General features: G+C 45.7%; 1 protein-coding gene across 4 annotated transcripts in view; it reads left to right on the top strand.

Annotated features, from left to right (window-relative positions):
- The window catches only part of ASAP1 (ArfGAP with SH3 domain, ankyrin repeat and PH domain 1), a 343,719-nt gene that overhangs the window by 269,804 nt on the left and 58,692 nt on the right, over positions 1 to 15,223 (top strand). For 2 of the 4 annotated variants that reach the window (XM_043601771.1, XM_043601769.1), the window contains exons 12-14: positions 1,187 to 1,195; positions 2,000 to 2,100; positions 7,733 to 7,802. In XM_043601771.1, the coding sequence (XP_043457706.1) occupies positions 1,187 to 1,195; positions 2,000 to 2,100; positions 7,733 to 7,802 (180 nt within the window). The remainder of the gene's footprint in view (positions 1 to 1,186; positions 1,196 to 1,999; positions 2,101 to 7,732; positions 7,803 to 15,223) is intronic. The other 2 variants (XM_043601770.1, XM_043601772.1) reach the window with 1 other exon arrangement.

The following is a 15,223-nucleotide window of genomic DNA, read 5'->3' as shown; positions in this document are numbered from 1 at the left end:
ATTGCAGCCTCCTTCAAGAAACCGTGTCACTGCTGTTGGAGGCCGTTGTGGAGGTGCTGGTGGAGGAAGGCCGCACTCGTGGCCCGTCTGATCTGTAGTTCAGTCCCGTAGTCACATCATCCGTCCAGAAAGCCTGAAAGCACCTGTCAGAGAGGACCCGGGAGCCAAGTTACTATGAGTGCAAGGCTGTGGGCCCTGATTAAAAATAAACATATAGAAGGATTTCAGAAGAGGGTCCTAGACCCCGGCCCACTCTCCACCCCTCCTGTAGGTGATTGAAATTGTCCGATTAAGATCTTTCAGCCAGAGGGAGTCTGGCCCCGGAAAGACCAAGCAATGACTCACATTAAGAAAATGACTCGAGTTTGTAACCTCTTCAGGGTGAGTCTGTTCGCCCAGTAAAGCATGCATTCAGCACCCAGTTACCTTCAGGAGGGAGCGGTACAGCATGTGGGTAGTGTATAAACACCCACCTGAGGGACAGGGGTTGTGCCCCACTCCCTGTCCTCAGTGCCTTCCCGTTTAGGTATTCAGGACATGCTTTTGAACACGGAGCTCATCCCGTGAGGAGTAGCCTCACAGAGGTGCGCCGCCCTACGCCCTAGAGATGTTCCTCAGCTGTTACTAATTTGCATCCACAGAGCACGTACTGTTTGGTCCAAAGGATCCCAAATGCCAGAGAGAGGCCATCCTGATCCTCATGGTACCTCGTACACAGATAGTTCTTCAAGCGTTACTTCTGAACTGGGGATTTTTATTATGTTCTCTTTGCTTGGAAAACTAAAAGAGAATCCTCCTACAATTTTTGGTTCTTTTTAGGTTTTCTAAAGTAATTTGGGATTCACTGAGGTGTTGGTTCCCCATATGCACACTTTGAAGTTTGTCGGCCATTTTATCTTGGTGAGATGTGTGCCTCGTGTCCTTTCATGCAGGTTTTTTCTGACTCAAATAACCTGAAGTAAAACAGATACAGGACAGATATAGGACGTTTTATTGTCCCACCACCTGAAGTTTATCATGATTCTGAAGGTGGTATGTGTTCTGGTGTTAATTGTCTTTACGATGGTGTTGTCTCTACATGTGATGAAAAGTGCTTAAATCATGAGCGATGACTATCAATGAAATTAACTATGTTTTCAACTGTTCTGCCTTTTTTCTCTGTTGCCTTTGCCCTTCCTGATCGAAGTCTAGGAGAGTAAGTCAACACTTTCTGTGAGAATGTATTGTCCTACTTCTGTGTCCAAACCCCATGTGCTCATTCTGCAGCTCAAGGTTGTTGGTTTATTTCTTCCATTTTCAGAGTGGAATGGCTGTGTCTGGTCATGCGGTCTTTACAAACGAGGGGGAAGTAACAGCAGAGTCCTGATATTAGATCAAGCTGGTTTGCCTCTGTCTTGTTCTGCTGGTCCTGGTCCCCGTCTTTCCACATCATCCACTTTCCATGGCCAGAGAATCCTCTTTTTAGTTAAAAGCATGCTTGACAGCTTATTTTACAGAACCTTGTTAGTTACAAAACCAGGATTTGTAACAGTTCCCGATACCTGACTGAGAAGGTCCTTTTTATGGTGGGCATTTCAGCAGAATACGTGAAAGAGAAAAAGTGTACACGAGGGAAGAACTCATTCAGCTTGCATGCACTGTGTGAGCCACCTCAGTTTTCCCTACCTTCCTGTGCTGGCCTTTGCTGCCCGTGTAAACTGGTCTAGTCCCAGGACGGTCTGCCCCTCAGTGTGTTGGAAACGGAGCAGGGTTCTGAACTAGAAATAGGAGTCCTGGACCCAGCCTCCGGCTCTGCCTTAGACTTGCCTGTGACTCTGCTGACTGTTTCCCTGCCCGGTTTCCTCTGAAATAAAGGCAAGGACCTGACAGCTCTTAAAGTTCTGGAATTCTGGAATTCTCTTCGCCCCTGACCAGGGCACAGAGGCCCAGTGGCAGAATAGAGTCAGGGATCTGAGAAGTGTGCCTGGCACTGGTCTGATCTGTGGCTTCTCCTTTCTAGGATTCCCAGAGCCGGCAAGGAGGGTACAGCATGCATCAGCTCCAGGGCAACAAGGAATATGGCAGCGAGAAGAAGGGCTACCTGCTGAAGAAAAGCGACGGGTACGTGGAAGCCCTCCTAGAGGCCCAAGCACCCTTCCTGGGTGCTAGTAACCCAGGAACTCTTTCCCACCCCCCAACTAGGAAAGCACACTTCAGACTCTCCTAATGCACTCGTTCTAGACCTTTAGCCCACCCGTCTTCCTCAGCTGATAGAGCCTACTGTCTTTAGAAGAAGCATTCATTGTCCCGTGGTCCCTAAGTGTCACCTGCGCCTCGTGACATTGCCATTTTAGGAAGGCAGGTACCGAGTGGCTTGCGGACTTCATGCTCGCCCACCTCTCTGCTTTTATCCATCGCCCTTTTCTCTCCTGGAGTGCCCACCTGGCCGCCCAAACCCCGACCCTGAGAGTCACCCCTGACCCCTCTCCTTCTCTTACATCACAGCCAGTGTAACTATAACTACGAGCTCTTCTGTTCGTATCAAGACCTCATGCGTTTCTTGCCATCTCTGCTGCCCTGCCCTTGGAGGAGCCACTACTGTCTCCTGAGCTATTTTAGTCCCTGGCTAACCGGCCTGTGGCCCCTCCCTCTTCTCCACTGCGTCTCTGCACAGCACTTAGCGTAGCCTTTAAAAAACAAAGCACATCATCAAGTCACTTCCATGCTTGAAATGCATGGAGGGTCTCACCTCTGCCTTTGTCTCCAGCCCAGTCTGGTGCCATTCTCTCCCCACGCCCGGCCACACTGGCCTCCTTTCCATCGCTTGAATGGCGATTCTTCTTCACAATAAGTACATAAGTAGAACCGTAATTATTCGCTTATACTAACTGCTTTTCTTTTTGAAAGAAAGGTTCTTCTTTTCTGATTGCTTGTGGATATGCACTCCTTGATTTTTATCTAAGACAATCACATTTTTTTATTTGTTTGTTGAAATTTCAACCATTCCTTCTGTAAATTATAATCCTAAGTTTCTGATCACTGTCACTTTTGCTTATTGTTCTACTCAGGCATCCAACGAATGTCTTTTGGGAGTTCTAGTATATATATGTCAAGCACTGTTAGAGACGTTTGGGAATATAACATTGAATAAGAAAAGTAAGAAAGGGGGCACCTGGGCAGTAAGGCATCTGACTTCGGCTCAGGTCATGATCTCACAGTTCAAGTGTGAGCCCCGCATTGGGCTCTCTGTTGTCAACACAGAGCCCTCTTCTCTCCCTGCCCCTACCCTGCTCACACACACACACACACACACACACACTCTCTCTCTCTCTCTCTCTCTCTCTCTGTTTCAAAAATAGACATTAAAAAGGTAACAAAGTCTTTAGCCTCCTAGAGCTTACATTCTAAGTTGGGAGACAGACGATAAAGAAGGAAGCATATGGAAGGTCAGATGGTAACAAGTGCTATGGAGAAAGATAAAGCAAGGCAGGGCCTGGACGTGTGTAGGGGTGGCCTTGCAGTCATACAGGGTGGTCAGGGAAGACTTCGTGAAGAGATGTTTGAGCAAAGACTTGAAGGAAGTGAGGGGATCATCTCTGCAGAGATCTGGGGGGAGGAAGCATGCTTCCTGTTGTGATACACACAGGAGTTCGGCATAGCAAGGACAGAGGAGCTGGGGGTCACAGCAGACAAGGTTAGAGGGGGCAGGATACCAAGCCAGGAGGGCTGTGGAAGCCACTGAGTGAAAATGGGAGTCATTTGGAGGGTTTTAAGCAGAGGAATGCCAAACTCTGACTCGTTTGAAAGGCTCTCTGGCTGCCGGGCTGAGCACGGCTGTGTAGGATGTAAGAGCGGAAGCAGGAGGCCAGGTCAGAGATGACGGGAATCAAGGGAACAGCCGCAGAGGGGGAAGAAGGGGCCAAAGTCTGGATGGTGAGGGTAGGGCCACCAGGATTTGCGGATACGGCTGTAAAGAAAGAAAAACATCCCAGCACGTAGCGCAACACCTGGCCCTTTGTAGAAAGTCAGCGAATGTTGACTATTAAATCTTGCAAAACTTAGAAGAAGAAAAGACACACTAGTTACTCAAATCACAGTTTTAAGCTGGGCTCTTCTTAACAGACACAGTGATCACATTGTAGCCCCAATGCCCATGGTATCTAGTGGACATAAATTAATTAATCCTGTAGTTTTAACACTACTTGCCTAAAGGCACGAGGGTTTTCTTGACATTAGAATTGCCTGTTTCTAAGTGAGATAGTTAATTTCTACCTGTTGAGAAAGGTCAACAGAGTCTTTGCGTAGGTATCATTTGGTTCAAACCCCGAAATGTTCAACGTGAGTGTGTGAGTGTGTGCTGTGTGCCTGTCGGACACGACCAGGTGCCTGTCATTCACCTCATTTGACACCTGTAAGTAAGGCAGCTCCTTCAGAGAGGTGAAGTAATTTGACTGAGATCCTACAGCCAGTAAGTACAGGAGCCAACTTCTAACATGGGTTGTCTGAGTTAATGCTGGGGTATATACCCCTTCATCTTTCAGAGGGGGCATCGCCGCTGTTGATCGCCCTTGGGATACACAGGGTGTCAGCTGTCATCCACTCGCACACCTGGCTCCTCCATTCTTCCGGTCTGTTCTTCCTTCACCCGCTCATTTCACACATATCTATTAAGCACTCTGGTGCCTCGGGCAGTCGGCTAGGTGCCAGAAGGTAAACAGTACACAAGAGGTGGGCCGGCTTCCCATAATTGCACAGGCTGCAGGGGTAAATAATGGTAACCCAGAGTGGCCTGTCAGTGCTGTCTGTGGAAGAGGAAAGAACTGTAGTGCTTGTACATGAAGGCAGACTCACTTGCTAACAGTGACTACTGATGGGTCATGTGATTTTTTCCAAAGGATCATTTGCTTTAGTAATTTCTGACTCCAGTTCTGGAACACTCCTTGTTACTTACAAGATTGTTATACAATTTAAAAAACACTTTAATTTTTTTTTAAGTAATTTAAAAAGTTTATGATCCAAAGGCATTTATTGAGAGGCAAAGGAATAGCTGTTCTACGTATATTTTGTCAAAATAGCCCTAGAGGATGGGCATTATCATATTCATGACACAGATTAAGGTAAATCCCCGAGAGGACAGTAATGTGAGCGGAGTCCCGTGGCTGGTGGATGATGGTGCTGACATGGAAGCCCAAGTAACTGAGCCTCAGAATTGAAGCTTGTTCAGTGATACTAGACCACCTTCTAATAGAAAATTCCTTTTCTGGAATTCTGAGCTTTGGGCATGGTGTAACTGGTATTCTGTATGGTGCTGTCTGGAGAGATGGTAAAAGTCCATGGTATGTCCATTCATGAGCTTCGCAGACAAGCATCCTTAAAGCTTTCCATACAGGAAGGGGAAAGCATGGGCATAGAGGCCATTCCATAGAAATCTCAGGAATAAAAGCTCTCACAGTGTTCACAGAGATGGACAAGGGGTTGACTTGATTTTGCCCCCCTTTGGTGACCTGGAGCACCGCCTGGTCAATTTCTTTTAGCCAGAAAGATGAATGCTTTTGTGTCACTTTCCCTGGCTTTATTACTAATACAAAAAAATTCAATTTTGTGTTTGGTTTTGTATTTCCTTAATATACATTAAGAAAAACTAATGAATAAAGATTTTACTAAATAAAATGAGTAAACCGAGGCAGGACAGTTTCTTCACAGTTGACTATTTGTTAGGTTGGTTGGTTGATATTTTAAAACGTTTTGATAAAGAAGGATGATGCCTGTTTGGGCTTAGTGAGTCCAGGGAATACGTCGCCTGACTCAGCAGGCTTTTACGAGGGTCAGGTTGGGATGCCAGACTAGTGACAGCATTGACTACCTTGACCGAATGCAGGTATGACCGTGTGACAGATGTCACCTCTCGTTGGCCCTTCCCCTAGTCGGTGACGTAGCCATAATCTGAGGGCAGTTTCTCAGTCAGGAGTTCTGCATTCACCCCCTGAAGATACTGGCACTCTGAGCACAGTGTGTTCAATTTACTTGTGGTCAGATGGTGTCAGATGATTTCCCTCTGTGAAGCAGGCTTCAGACTAAACCATGCCTCTCTAGTAGTTACACACACGACAAGACAACATTATCTGTCTTCGGAGCTGGCTTTAAATTCCTATTGTGGCAGGGTTCTTAAGAGGCCTCATGTAAGAAGGAAGAGGAAACACATGATGATATTATTTTAAATGCCAGGAGAAGCTACAGTTCCCTCCTCTGATGTTGTCTGTTTCCATGACAACCGAAGGCCAGAGAAGCCTCGTCTTCCCCGGAGAATCCCGGTTCCCTGTAGGTTTCTGTTTCCTCATGGGACTGCTTTTCACTAGTGCGTCCGTACCTGCCCGCACATGTGCACATCGCCACCCAGAGCCTCACCGATACCTGGAGCATCACCGAAAACAAAAACTTCCAACATGGAATGAGTTCTGTTTGGCTCTTTCTGAGGAGAGGTGTCCGCCTTCCCAAAGGAGAGGCATACAGGTTACCAAAAATGTTCCTCCATGACCCTGAGTTCCTTTCTCTAGATCCTGAGGTGGCCCCGCCCCCGCTCCTCCTTACCTGGCAGATGTCTTCAGTTACTTCTCTTAGTTTCTTTAGATTTCATTTTTTTTTTTTTAATTTTTTTTTCAACTTTTTTTTGGGGGGGGGACAGAGAGAGACAGAGCATGAACGGGGGAGGGGCAGAGAGAGAGGGAGACACAGAATCGGAAACAGGCTCCAGGCTCCGAGCCATCAGCCCAGAACCTGACGCGGGGCTCGAACTCACGGACCGCGAGATCGTGACCTGGCTGAAGTCGGACGCTCAACCGACTGCACCACCCAGGCACCCCATAGATTTCATTTTAATTACAGAAGCAATAGATTAAAACAGGCTTCTTGTGGAAGATTCACAGATACAGTTAAAAACTCTTTAGCACAACCCCTAGTACAGTCCTGGGCCTCCTTCCCAGACAGGAATACTTGTGTCAGTATCATGTGCCTCTTTCCAGGCCCTCTTCTGTATGTTTGTACATGTATTTATGTATCCTGAGAAAACTTAGGGTCCCATTTTATATGTGATATTTTTAAAAATGTTAACATTACTAGATGATACCTGAATTACTTTAAAACAGCTGGGTTTTTTCAATCAATAGTATGCTTTAGAAATGTATGTCAGCACAGACATAGTTACTTGATCCTCTTAAACTCCTGCATAATACTCTATAATATGAAAGTACCTATAATGCATTTATTCACTCTTCTGTTAGATTTCTGTTATTTCCCACTTTGCCATCAAAAACAGTCCTGTAGGGACACCTGGGTGGCTCAGCCGGTTGAATGTCCGACTTCAACTCAGGTCATGATCTCATGATTCATGAGTTCAAGTCCCAGCTGTGCTGACAGCTCAGAGCCTGGAGCCTGCCTGAGGTTCTCTGCCCCTCCATGCTCATGCGCTCTCTCTCTCTCTCTCTCTCTCTCTCTCTCTCAAAAACAAATAAACACTGGAAAAAAATTTTTTAAAAAACAGTGCTATAATGAGCATCCTTATATACGCCTCCTAGTCTGAATTACCTTCCACCTGGGATAATAAAAGGGATAATAATGTTTTCTGGGTTTCGTGGGTTTTGATTTGGGGTGGTTTTGTGGTTACGATTTTTAACAATCGTCATACATAACACGACATAATTGCATGTCACAGAGTGAACCAGCTACCATATCAGGTTGTGTCTGACTTGCTCTTCAGGCTCCGGAAAGTGTGGCAGAGGAGGAAGTGTGCAGTCAAGAACGGAATCCTGACCATCTCACACGCCACGGTAAGTGCACCTGGTGATTTACCGTGTTGCACCTGCGAGGCCTTTCAGCCATGTGGACTAGGAAGCAAAAACATGATGGACCCAGCATTGAAATCCACCCACCCCCACCCGCTCTGCGTAATGTGTGGATTAGGATCAGACAGTGTGAGATGCTCCTTTACCGCAGAAATTGGTCTCGTCTTGTCCTGTGGTGACCTGCCTCGTTCTCCTGCCCCTCTAGAACATCCCATGCCGTTTCCCACAATATTCTCTCATTTCATAATCTTATCTTCGGGGAAATCTTATTGGTGGTTCTAAAAAACCTAAAGTTTTCTGAATTATAAAGATGACAGAGGGTGTTCTTTGCATGAAATAATAATTAGGAAATGAAATAACATGCATACAATATGTTCAGTCTTTTTGTTGTTACTATTTAAATCACTCAGAAAGCCCCCATTATGGTAGAGGGCTAAAATGTATATAAATAAAACTGAAATCATAAGATTGCCTTGCTGTGGCTCCCCTTTCTTTAGGAATAAAGGCAATTCAGTGGAAAGTAGAAAGTAACTAAGCTATTAACGCTTCTATTCTGTTTTCTCTCCAGATTGTTGGCAGTTATATATGCATATATATTGCATACTTACAGTTGATACTTACATTCTAGCTAGAACTTTTGTTTGGTATCACCCGTTTTCAACTGAAAGTCTTGTATTGGCAGAATTAATACTGTCAAAAAAGGTTCAGTCTTAGCGCTAGTCAGGACATGCACCAGAAAACAAGTAATTACTGTTTGGCCCTTTTAAAACTAGCAAGAAATGGCTTCTTACCCTTAAAGATGCAAAGGTTATAGTGGCAAATGGGTCAAGTGAAACTGGAAACCGCACAGTAGACCAAGAGTCTTTACGAAGGCACGTGCAGTCACACCTAGCAACCCCAGCTTGGAGAGAAGCTCGGGTAAATTTCAGTATCCTGTGCCAATGAGGCCTTCGAGTTTATGATAAGCCGTGAATTGGTAACAGGATGGTAAAAATGAGGGATGAGCCATTTGTTACGTTGGCAAGTTTCCGTTATTCACAGTTGAGATTAGATTGTCCTCTGATGAGCAAGAAGTACCACTTAATAAGCATTTCTTCCTGCCAGACACTTCATAAAATTTATTTCACTCAATCCCTTCTACGACCCATGTGGTTACGTGCCCTTCGTTTTTGCAGATGAAGAAACTAAAGTACAGAGAAGCCCAGTGACTTGGCTAGTAGCAGGCAGTTAGAAATGATGCCCCTTCCACTCTGCCTCTCTTCCTGCAGAAGCCCATCATCCTACTAGACTCCTCACTTCCCCGGGGCACTTACCAGGTCCTAGTCATCTTTCTTCAGCCCCACCCCCTCCTCAGACCTTGGTACACACAAGGTAGTCACTACAAACCTGTGGCCAAACCCTTCCTGCTAGAAGATTCCATACGTCTTAATGATTATTGGCCTTTATGGAACTTGAGCAATTCTATCATCTCTGTCCTTTGTCCCTTGCAGAACCCTTGCAGGGTGCTTCTTCAGAGGCCCTCAGCTTCCCTCAGTCCAACTGAGATTTTTGACCTATCATGCCAGCTGTGACAAGCCATCCATCTGACACGGGAAATCCTACAGGTGGACTTAGATCAGTTAGTTATCGCTAAAGCTGTCTAACAGTTCATTTCTTTGGCAACGTTTCATGAAGCTTCTACTCTACTCCAGGTGCTGGAGTAGGCCTCAGATGAGATAACTTTGACCTGTTCATATTTAATCCCATGCAGTTGCTTTATGAAACAGTTCTGATGCTCACGAGAATGTTAGTTACCACCAAGTAAGCACTTACCATGAGCCAAGTTGTAGAAAGTGCTTTCCCTGTGTCGCCATATGTGATTGTTGCCACAACCCACCAGATAGATGCTGTCATTAAGGGGTTAAGAAATGAGCCCGTGTCACACCTGGTGAATGCTGGGATTTCAGTCTTGAAGCCTCTGTGAGTGCTTAATGGTGTTTGCTGGCCACACAGGGGCCCACTCTACTCATTATGTTGGTGATTAAAATACTTGGGGGGCTATGTGTCAGAAGAATGATCCAAGATCAGAAACACTGATGGGAATAGATGACATTTATTGAGTATTCTCTGTGGCTTGTGCATTCACTGTTCTGAGCACATTACCAGAACCTCTTTTATGTAGCTTCTGTTGCTCCTGTTTGATAGACAACGAAACAGTCTCCGTTCTAGGCCTATGTTTCTCTCTGTGAAAGCGAAGATCGCCACCATCTGACTTTTCAAAAGCATTTCTGTCACCACCACCATCACCATCATGGTGGCTAACGTTTCGAATGTTCACCATTTGCTAGGCATTCACCAGCACCTTAACGCGTTGTAACATTTAACCCTCACAACCTAAGTTATGGATGATGTCACCTTCACTATTCAGATGGGGGAGCTGGGGCTCAGAAAAGTTCACTTACAGGTCACATAGCTCACACATGGCACAGCTGGGATCTGGTATAGGTTGGAACTCTGCTCGTACACATTCCCACACGCCTCAAAATGTGAATTCCCCTCACCTGCAACCCCACTTCCTCCCCAGCATGGGATCCCAGGTTGGGCCATCACAGACATAGTCAGGCCTGAACCAGGAGTGCCTGGGAGTCCGTGTGTGGGAGAAGCACGTTGCCTGTTCGTGCAGGCCGGTATTCTTCGATGGCCCGAAGCATGGCACGAATCCTGAGAAGCGATTCATTCGTAAGGACAGTCAACACAGTCGGCCCTTCACTTTTGTGATAAGGTTTGGCGTCTCCTGGGCCAGTACCCTGACTCTTGGGGAGCCACAGGGTTGACCTGTCTCTGGGCGAGTTCCAAAGGTATCCAGGGTGGTCTTTTCAGATCTTACCACCTGCAGCAGCTGTAACAGCAGCTAGAAGCTTCTGACCGGGGAGGTGTTTGAGTGCAGCTCTGTGCCGTAGGGTTGGAGGCTGAGGGCAGCAGTTGCCTGGATGGGATTGTGCCTGCTCTTCCCTCTGCTTTCCCGAGCCGGGTTGTGGCTGATTATTGTCTGATTTTATGAGCTGAGGTGGGTCCGAGTGGTGAGACTCTGAGATGGATCTGGTTTGTGAGCAGAAACAAAAACCAGAAGAATATTCTTCAGGGGAACTGCACTACAGTGAAAGTTTCTGACCACTTGACCTTATGTGAATCAGGAGTTTTTAGTTAGGGATGTGCTACGTGTACCCTCTCTTTACCCTCCTCCTCCCTTGGGTTCATCTGGCTATCTGACAGCCTCAGAAAGCCTTTTGACAAGTGATGTTATGACCTTATGGTGCCCCACCTACTGGGCTTTCTTAAGAGCCTGCTGTGGGAGGCAGCGCAGTGTGAGGAAACTGAGCAGTTGATGGAGTGAGTCCGTGGCACTGCTCACTGGTGGTCCTGTGACCTCGGACAGTTTGCTAAAAATAAAAATCACTTCTCTTCCACCCTCCCTTTTTTGTTCCTGCCAGACACATAGCTGTGGCCGAGCCAACTGTGTCAGTGCTTTCTTAAGGCTCTAATCAACAGCAAATATCACATCAGCTACATTGAGTAGTGGCCGTGAGAAAGCACTGTGGCATCTGTCAGATCTGAGTCCTTTACTGTGTGACCTTGAGGAAAGTATTCAACTCCTAAAATGATAGTGAAGATTAAATGTGATAATGTGCTCCGTGGGGGCATTCAGTTAGCAGGAATCGTTCCTGTCAGCATCACCTCGCCGGGTGTCCTGGCAATTCTGTCTGTCGGCAGGCAGGCTCTCCTGCCGCGAGCATTGGAAATTGTGGGTCCACCTCTCCTGTGCCCAGAGCAGCCGGGGGGGGGGGGGGGCGGCAGGGGAGTGGGTTCCTCCACCTCACTTCAGATTCCCTCCCACCGATTGGTGTTACTCTCTTGCCTGCTTTTCACTGGCTTTGGGCCACACGTTTTTGCTGCCAGTTACATCACTTGTAGTCCCATCCCTGCTCCTACAGAAAGGCCACTTCTCCTGACTTTGCAAACACTGCCGATGACTTACAATCCAGTTGAAAACGAAGGCCAGCAGTTTCCTTGGGGAAACATGTGGGATTGAGTCATCTTTGGAAAAGTGGACAGAGCAACCTTTGTTAGAAAACGTGGAGGCTTTGTTTGGGACCTCTGAGCACGTGGGAATTTCACTGCTTGAAGGCCCCCAGTCGGTGTCACTTACCCACATGACCCAGCAGAGGGTCGCGTATGCACTTAGATTGATGAGCCATGGACTGTTGGATTGACCATTCGAGAATGATCTGTTCTGGGGGCCAGTCATCTCCCTAGCTTACTATTAAGGAAGAAATGCATTTTGGGGGGTGCCTGCAAAGGGGGCAGCCAGCCCTACAGGAGCTCATCTGCAAATTCATTGCTTTTCTTGTATCTGTTCAAAGACATACTTTTTTTAAATTTACTACTCCAAGTAGTACATCACTATGGGAATCAGATTCACTGAGAATCTTTGAATTTGTTATTACAGTAATATGGGTAGTGGCTTCCATTTATGGGCCATCTAGTATGTTTTGAGCAAAGTATAAAATGCTTGTGGTGTTTCAAAAATACCAATTCTAAGAAATCTATCGCAAACATTTCAGTCAGCCTCAAAGCTTAAGGATAAAGGACTTTATATCCAGCCACAAAACTATTATACATAAACTTCCATATCTTTGAGTTGTTTCCTTATCCTTTTTACTTTAAGCATTTTAGTATATAATTTGAAAAGCTATCAAAGAATATGTAAGAATTATAGTTGGAGTATTACTTTATTGTAATAATCCTAAAAAATTAATTGCAAAAGTATAAGAAGTTTGACTTCTCAAAAGTCCTTACGTGGTGGATTTATTAACCTCAGTGTCACATACAGCTCAGATCCTGGGTTGAAACAAGAAAGGTGATTGCCGTTTATTGATCACTTAGAGCATGCCAGGCTAGCTATACAACATACATGCCACCATCTTCACTTTTCTTTGGTCTGGAAAGTTCTTAGGAGGTGGAAACTGTGTCTTACCTTTGATCTCCCAGTACCCAGCACACTGCCTGACATACAGGTAGTGTTCACTGAATACTTTTGGGTGAAACTGCAGTTTATAGAAGAAGACACAAAGACTCTGGAAGATTAAATCCCATGCCTAGAATTAGCCATTTGTGAACAGCTGGACCAGTTTTCAAACCCTGAAGCCTCTGCTCTTCCTACTATATGAATCGGCCTTTTCTCAGATGCCAGCTTGTTGTTAGGCCTTTGAAACTGGCTTCAGTAATAGTTCTTTGGAGAAAGAAACCCCTCATCGAATCATCATAGGGTCTTAGAGTAGACAAGTCCGGGTTTCCTGGAAGGAGGAAATGGGGAGTCCTGATATTAAAGATACGACAAAGCGTCTGTGAATTTGTCTGGATCTGAAAACTGATTTCTTTTAAATCTCAATTTTTCAAATGCCTGCAGATGCTCTTACGATTAACACCCTAACAAGTCACTAAGTTTATCGTCACTTTTTCTCAATCAGCCAACACTAAAAGTATTTTCATAAAATATCACACAGATGTTCAGTAAGAAGGTTTGGCGTTTTACTCAAAGAGCCTGAGAAACCAGTGGGACTGGACCAGGCTGAGCCTCTTGAGAAGGTGCTCGGTAAGCTGAACTCTTTAGAAGGGGTGGGGGGTGGCAGCACTTGGGTGGCTCAGTCGGTTGAGCCATTAAAAAATGTGTAACAACATCTTGAACCACTCACTATTTTAATCCTCTTTTGGACTTTTTCTCTCCCCCTTTTGACTGATGATTCTGTGTCCCCTCCATCCGCTTCAGGTGGTGCCATTTTTCTTCCCCTGAGCAGCCCGCTCTCACCCCACTGCCCTTGTGACCTGGCACCCTCAACCCCTTCCCTTTTCTTTACAGACCAGAGCTGACTCTCATAAATTAAGTTCAAAATGTAGCCTCTCATTCCACCAGCACTGTTGAATTCTTTTTAAATTTAGTTATTTATTTTGAGAGACAGAGCGAGCGTGTGAGAGGAGGAGGGCCAGAGAAAGGGAGAAGAGAGAATCCCAAGCACGCTTCACACTGTCAGCACAGAGCCTGACACGGGGCTCGATCCCACGAAACGCGAGATCACAACCTGAGCCGAAACCAAGACTCAGAAGCTTAACCGACTGAGCCACCCAGGCACCCCTGGTGCTGAATCTTAATAGTCATGGTCACCCGCAGAAGAAACAGCTGTTCCAGTGCAGATAGTGGTATGTGGACGTATAAAATAGCAGCACCATCTCTGAAACTCGGGGTGTCTGTGGAATATCTTTCAGGGCTTCCGCCACGTTGCAAATGCAGAACCGAAGATGTTTATCCGAGGACTTCCCAAGTTCAAGTTGCATGAAACATATGTTTAGAAGTCTGTCTGGTTATGTTTTGCAGGTCGTTTATGCTTCTAATACACTGAATAGGAATTTTTACTGTATTTCAATGCCAAGGTTATAGGTTAGCGGCGACAGCATGGAGTTTATTTCAGATGCAAATTCCTGTGGCTTGCATCTGAATGAGCTGTTGGAGGTGATTGGAAGAGGCAGCAGCTTTTGGCCCACTGAATCCAGGGATTCTCAGCCCTAACAGCACAATAGACCATCAGGTTCCTCACTGCAGTAAGAGATTTTCAAGAACATCTTCATATTCAAACATATCTTCCTCACACATAACATTCTGCCAGCCGGAAGTGAGCACCAAGGTTTAAGTGGTTGGGAGGGTTGAAGGAATCCGTAGTCGATACAGATTCTAGGAGGAATTACTTCAGTGAGATGATCACCTCCTCCTTCCCTAAGCTGTCTATCAGAAGGACCACTAAAGGGGTGGAGAGCTTTCATTGTAGCCACAAGATGGTAATTTTGGAACATGGAACACGTCAGGAATGGGTGGGATTTCTCAACAGATACACTAAGTGGTTTTGAGGGAAATGAGGGAACTGACCGTTCCAGGGTAGGAAGAACCAGAAAAGAAAAAGCAGGAAATGTGTTCTCATTTACTCTGCAAACGTCCCAAGGGCTTGGCTTGACAAGGAAACCGTGTGATAAATGAAAAAAGCTCTGGGAAGGAATTTGCTCAAATCTCAGCTTTGCTTTTTCCTTTCTCTGAAATATTTTATTTTTTGCCTTCCTGACCGTCTGTTTCCTCATCTGTAAAATGAGTACAGTAGCAGGGCCTAGTTATTAGGGTTATCGCAAGAATTAAATAACACAATTTCTAAAAATACCTAGCAGTGTAGGTGCCCAGTGAATGAATGCTGTCACCTTGCCCCAAGTGAGCCAAAATACTTTCAAAAAAGCAGTTTTGATGTACTAAAATTTTAGACATCAGATCTCTCTGCAGTGTAGGTGTTCATTGTGTACCTAATGTCTTGCCAGAGGTTATTGTGGTTATT

This window comes from Prionailurus bengalensis, chromosome F2 (assembly GCF_016509475.1).
Source record: "Prionailurus bengalensis isolate Pbe53 chromosome F2, Fcat_Pben_1.1_paternal_pri, whole genome shotgun sequence".
NCBI lineage: Eukaryota > Metazoa > Chordata > Mammalia > Carnivora > Felidae > Prionailurus > Prionailurus bengalensis.
Note: the sequence above shows the minus strand (reverse complement) of the source record. Positions and strands in the feature narration are given on the sequence as shown.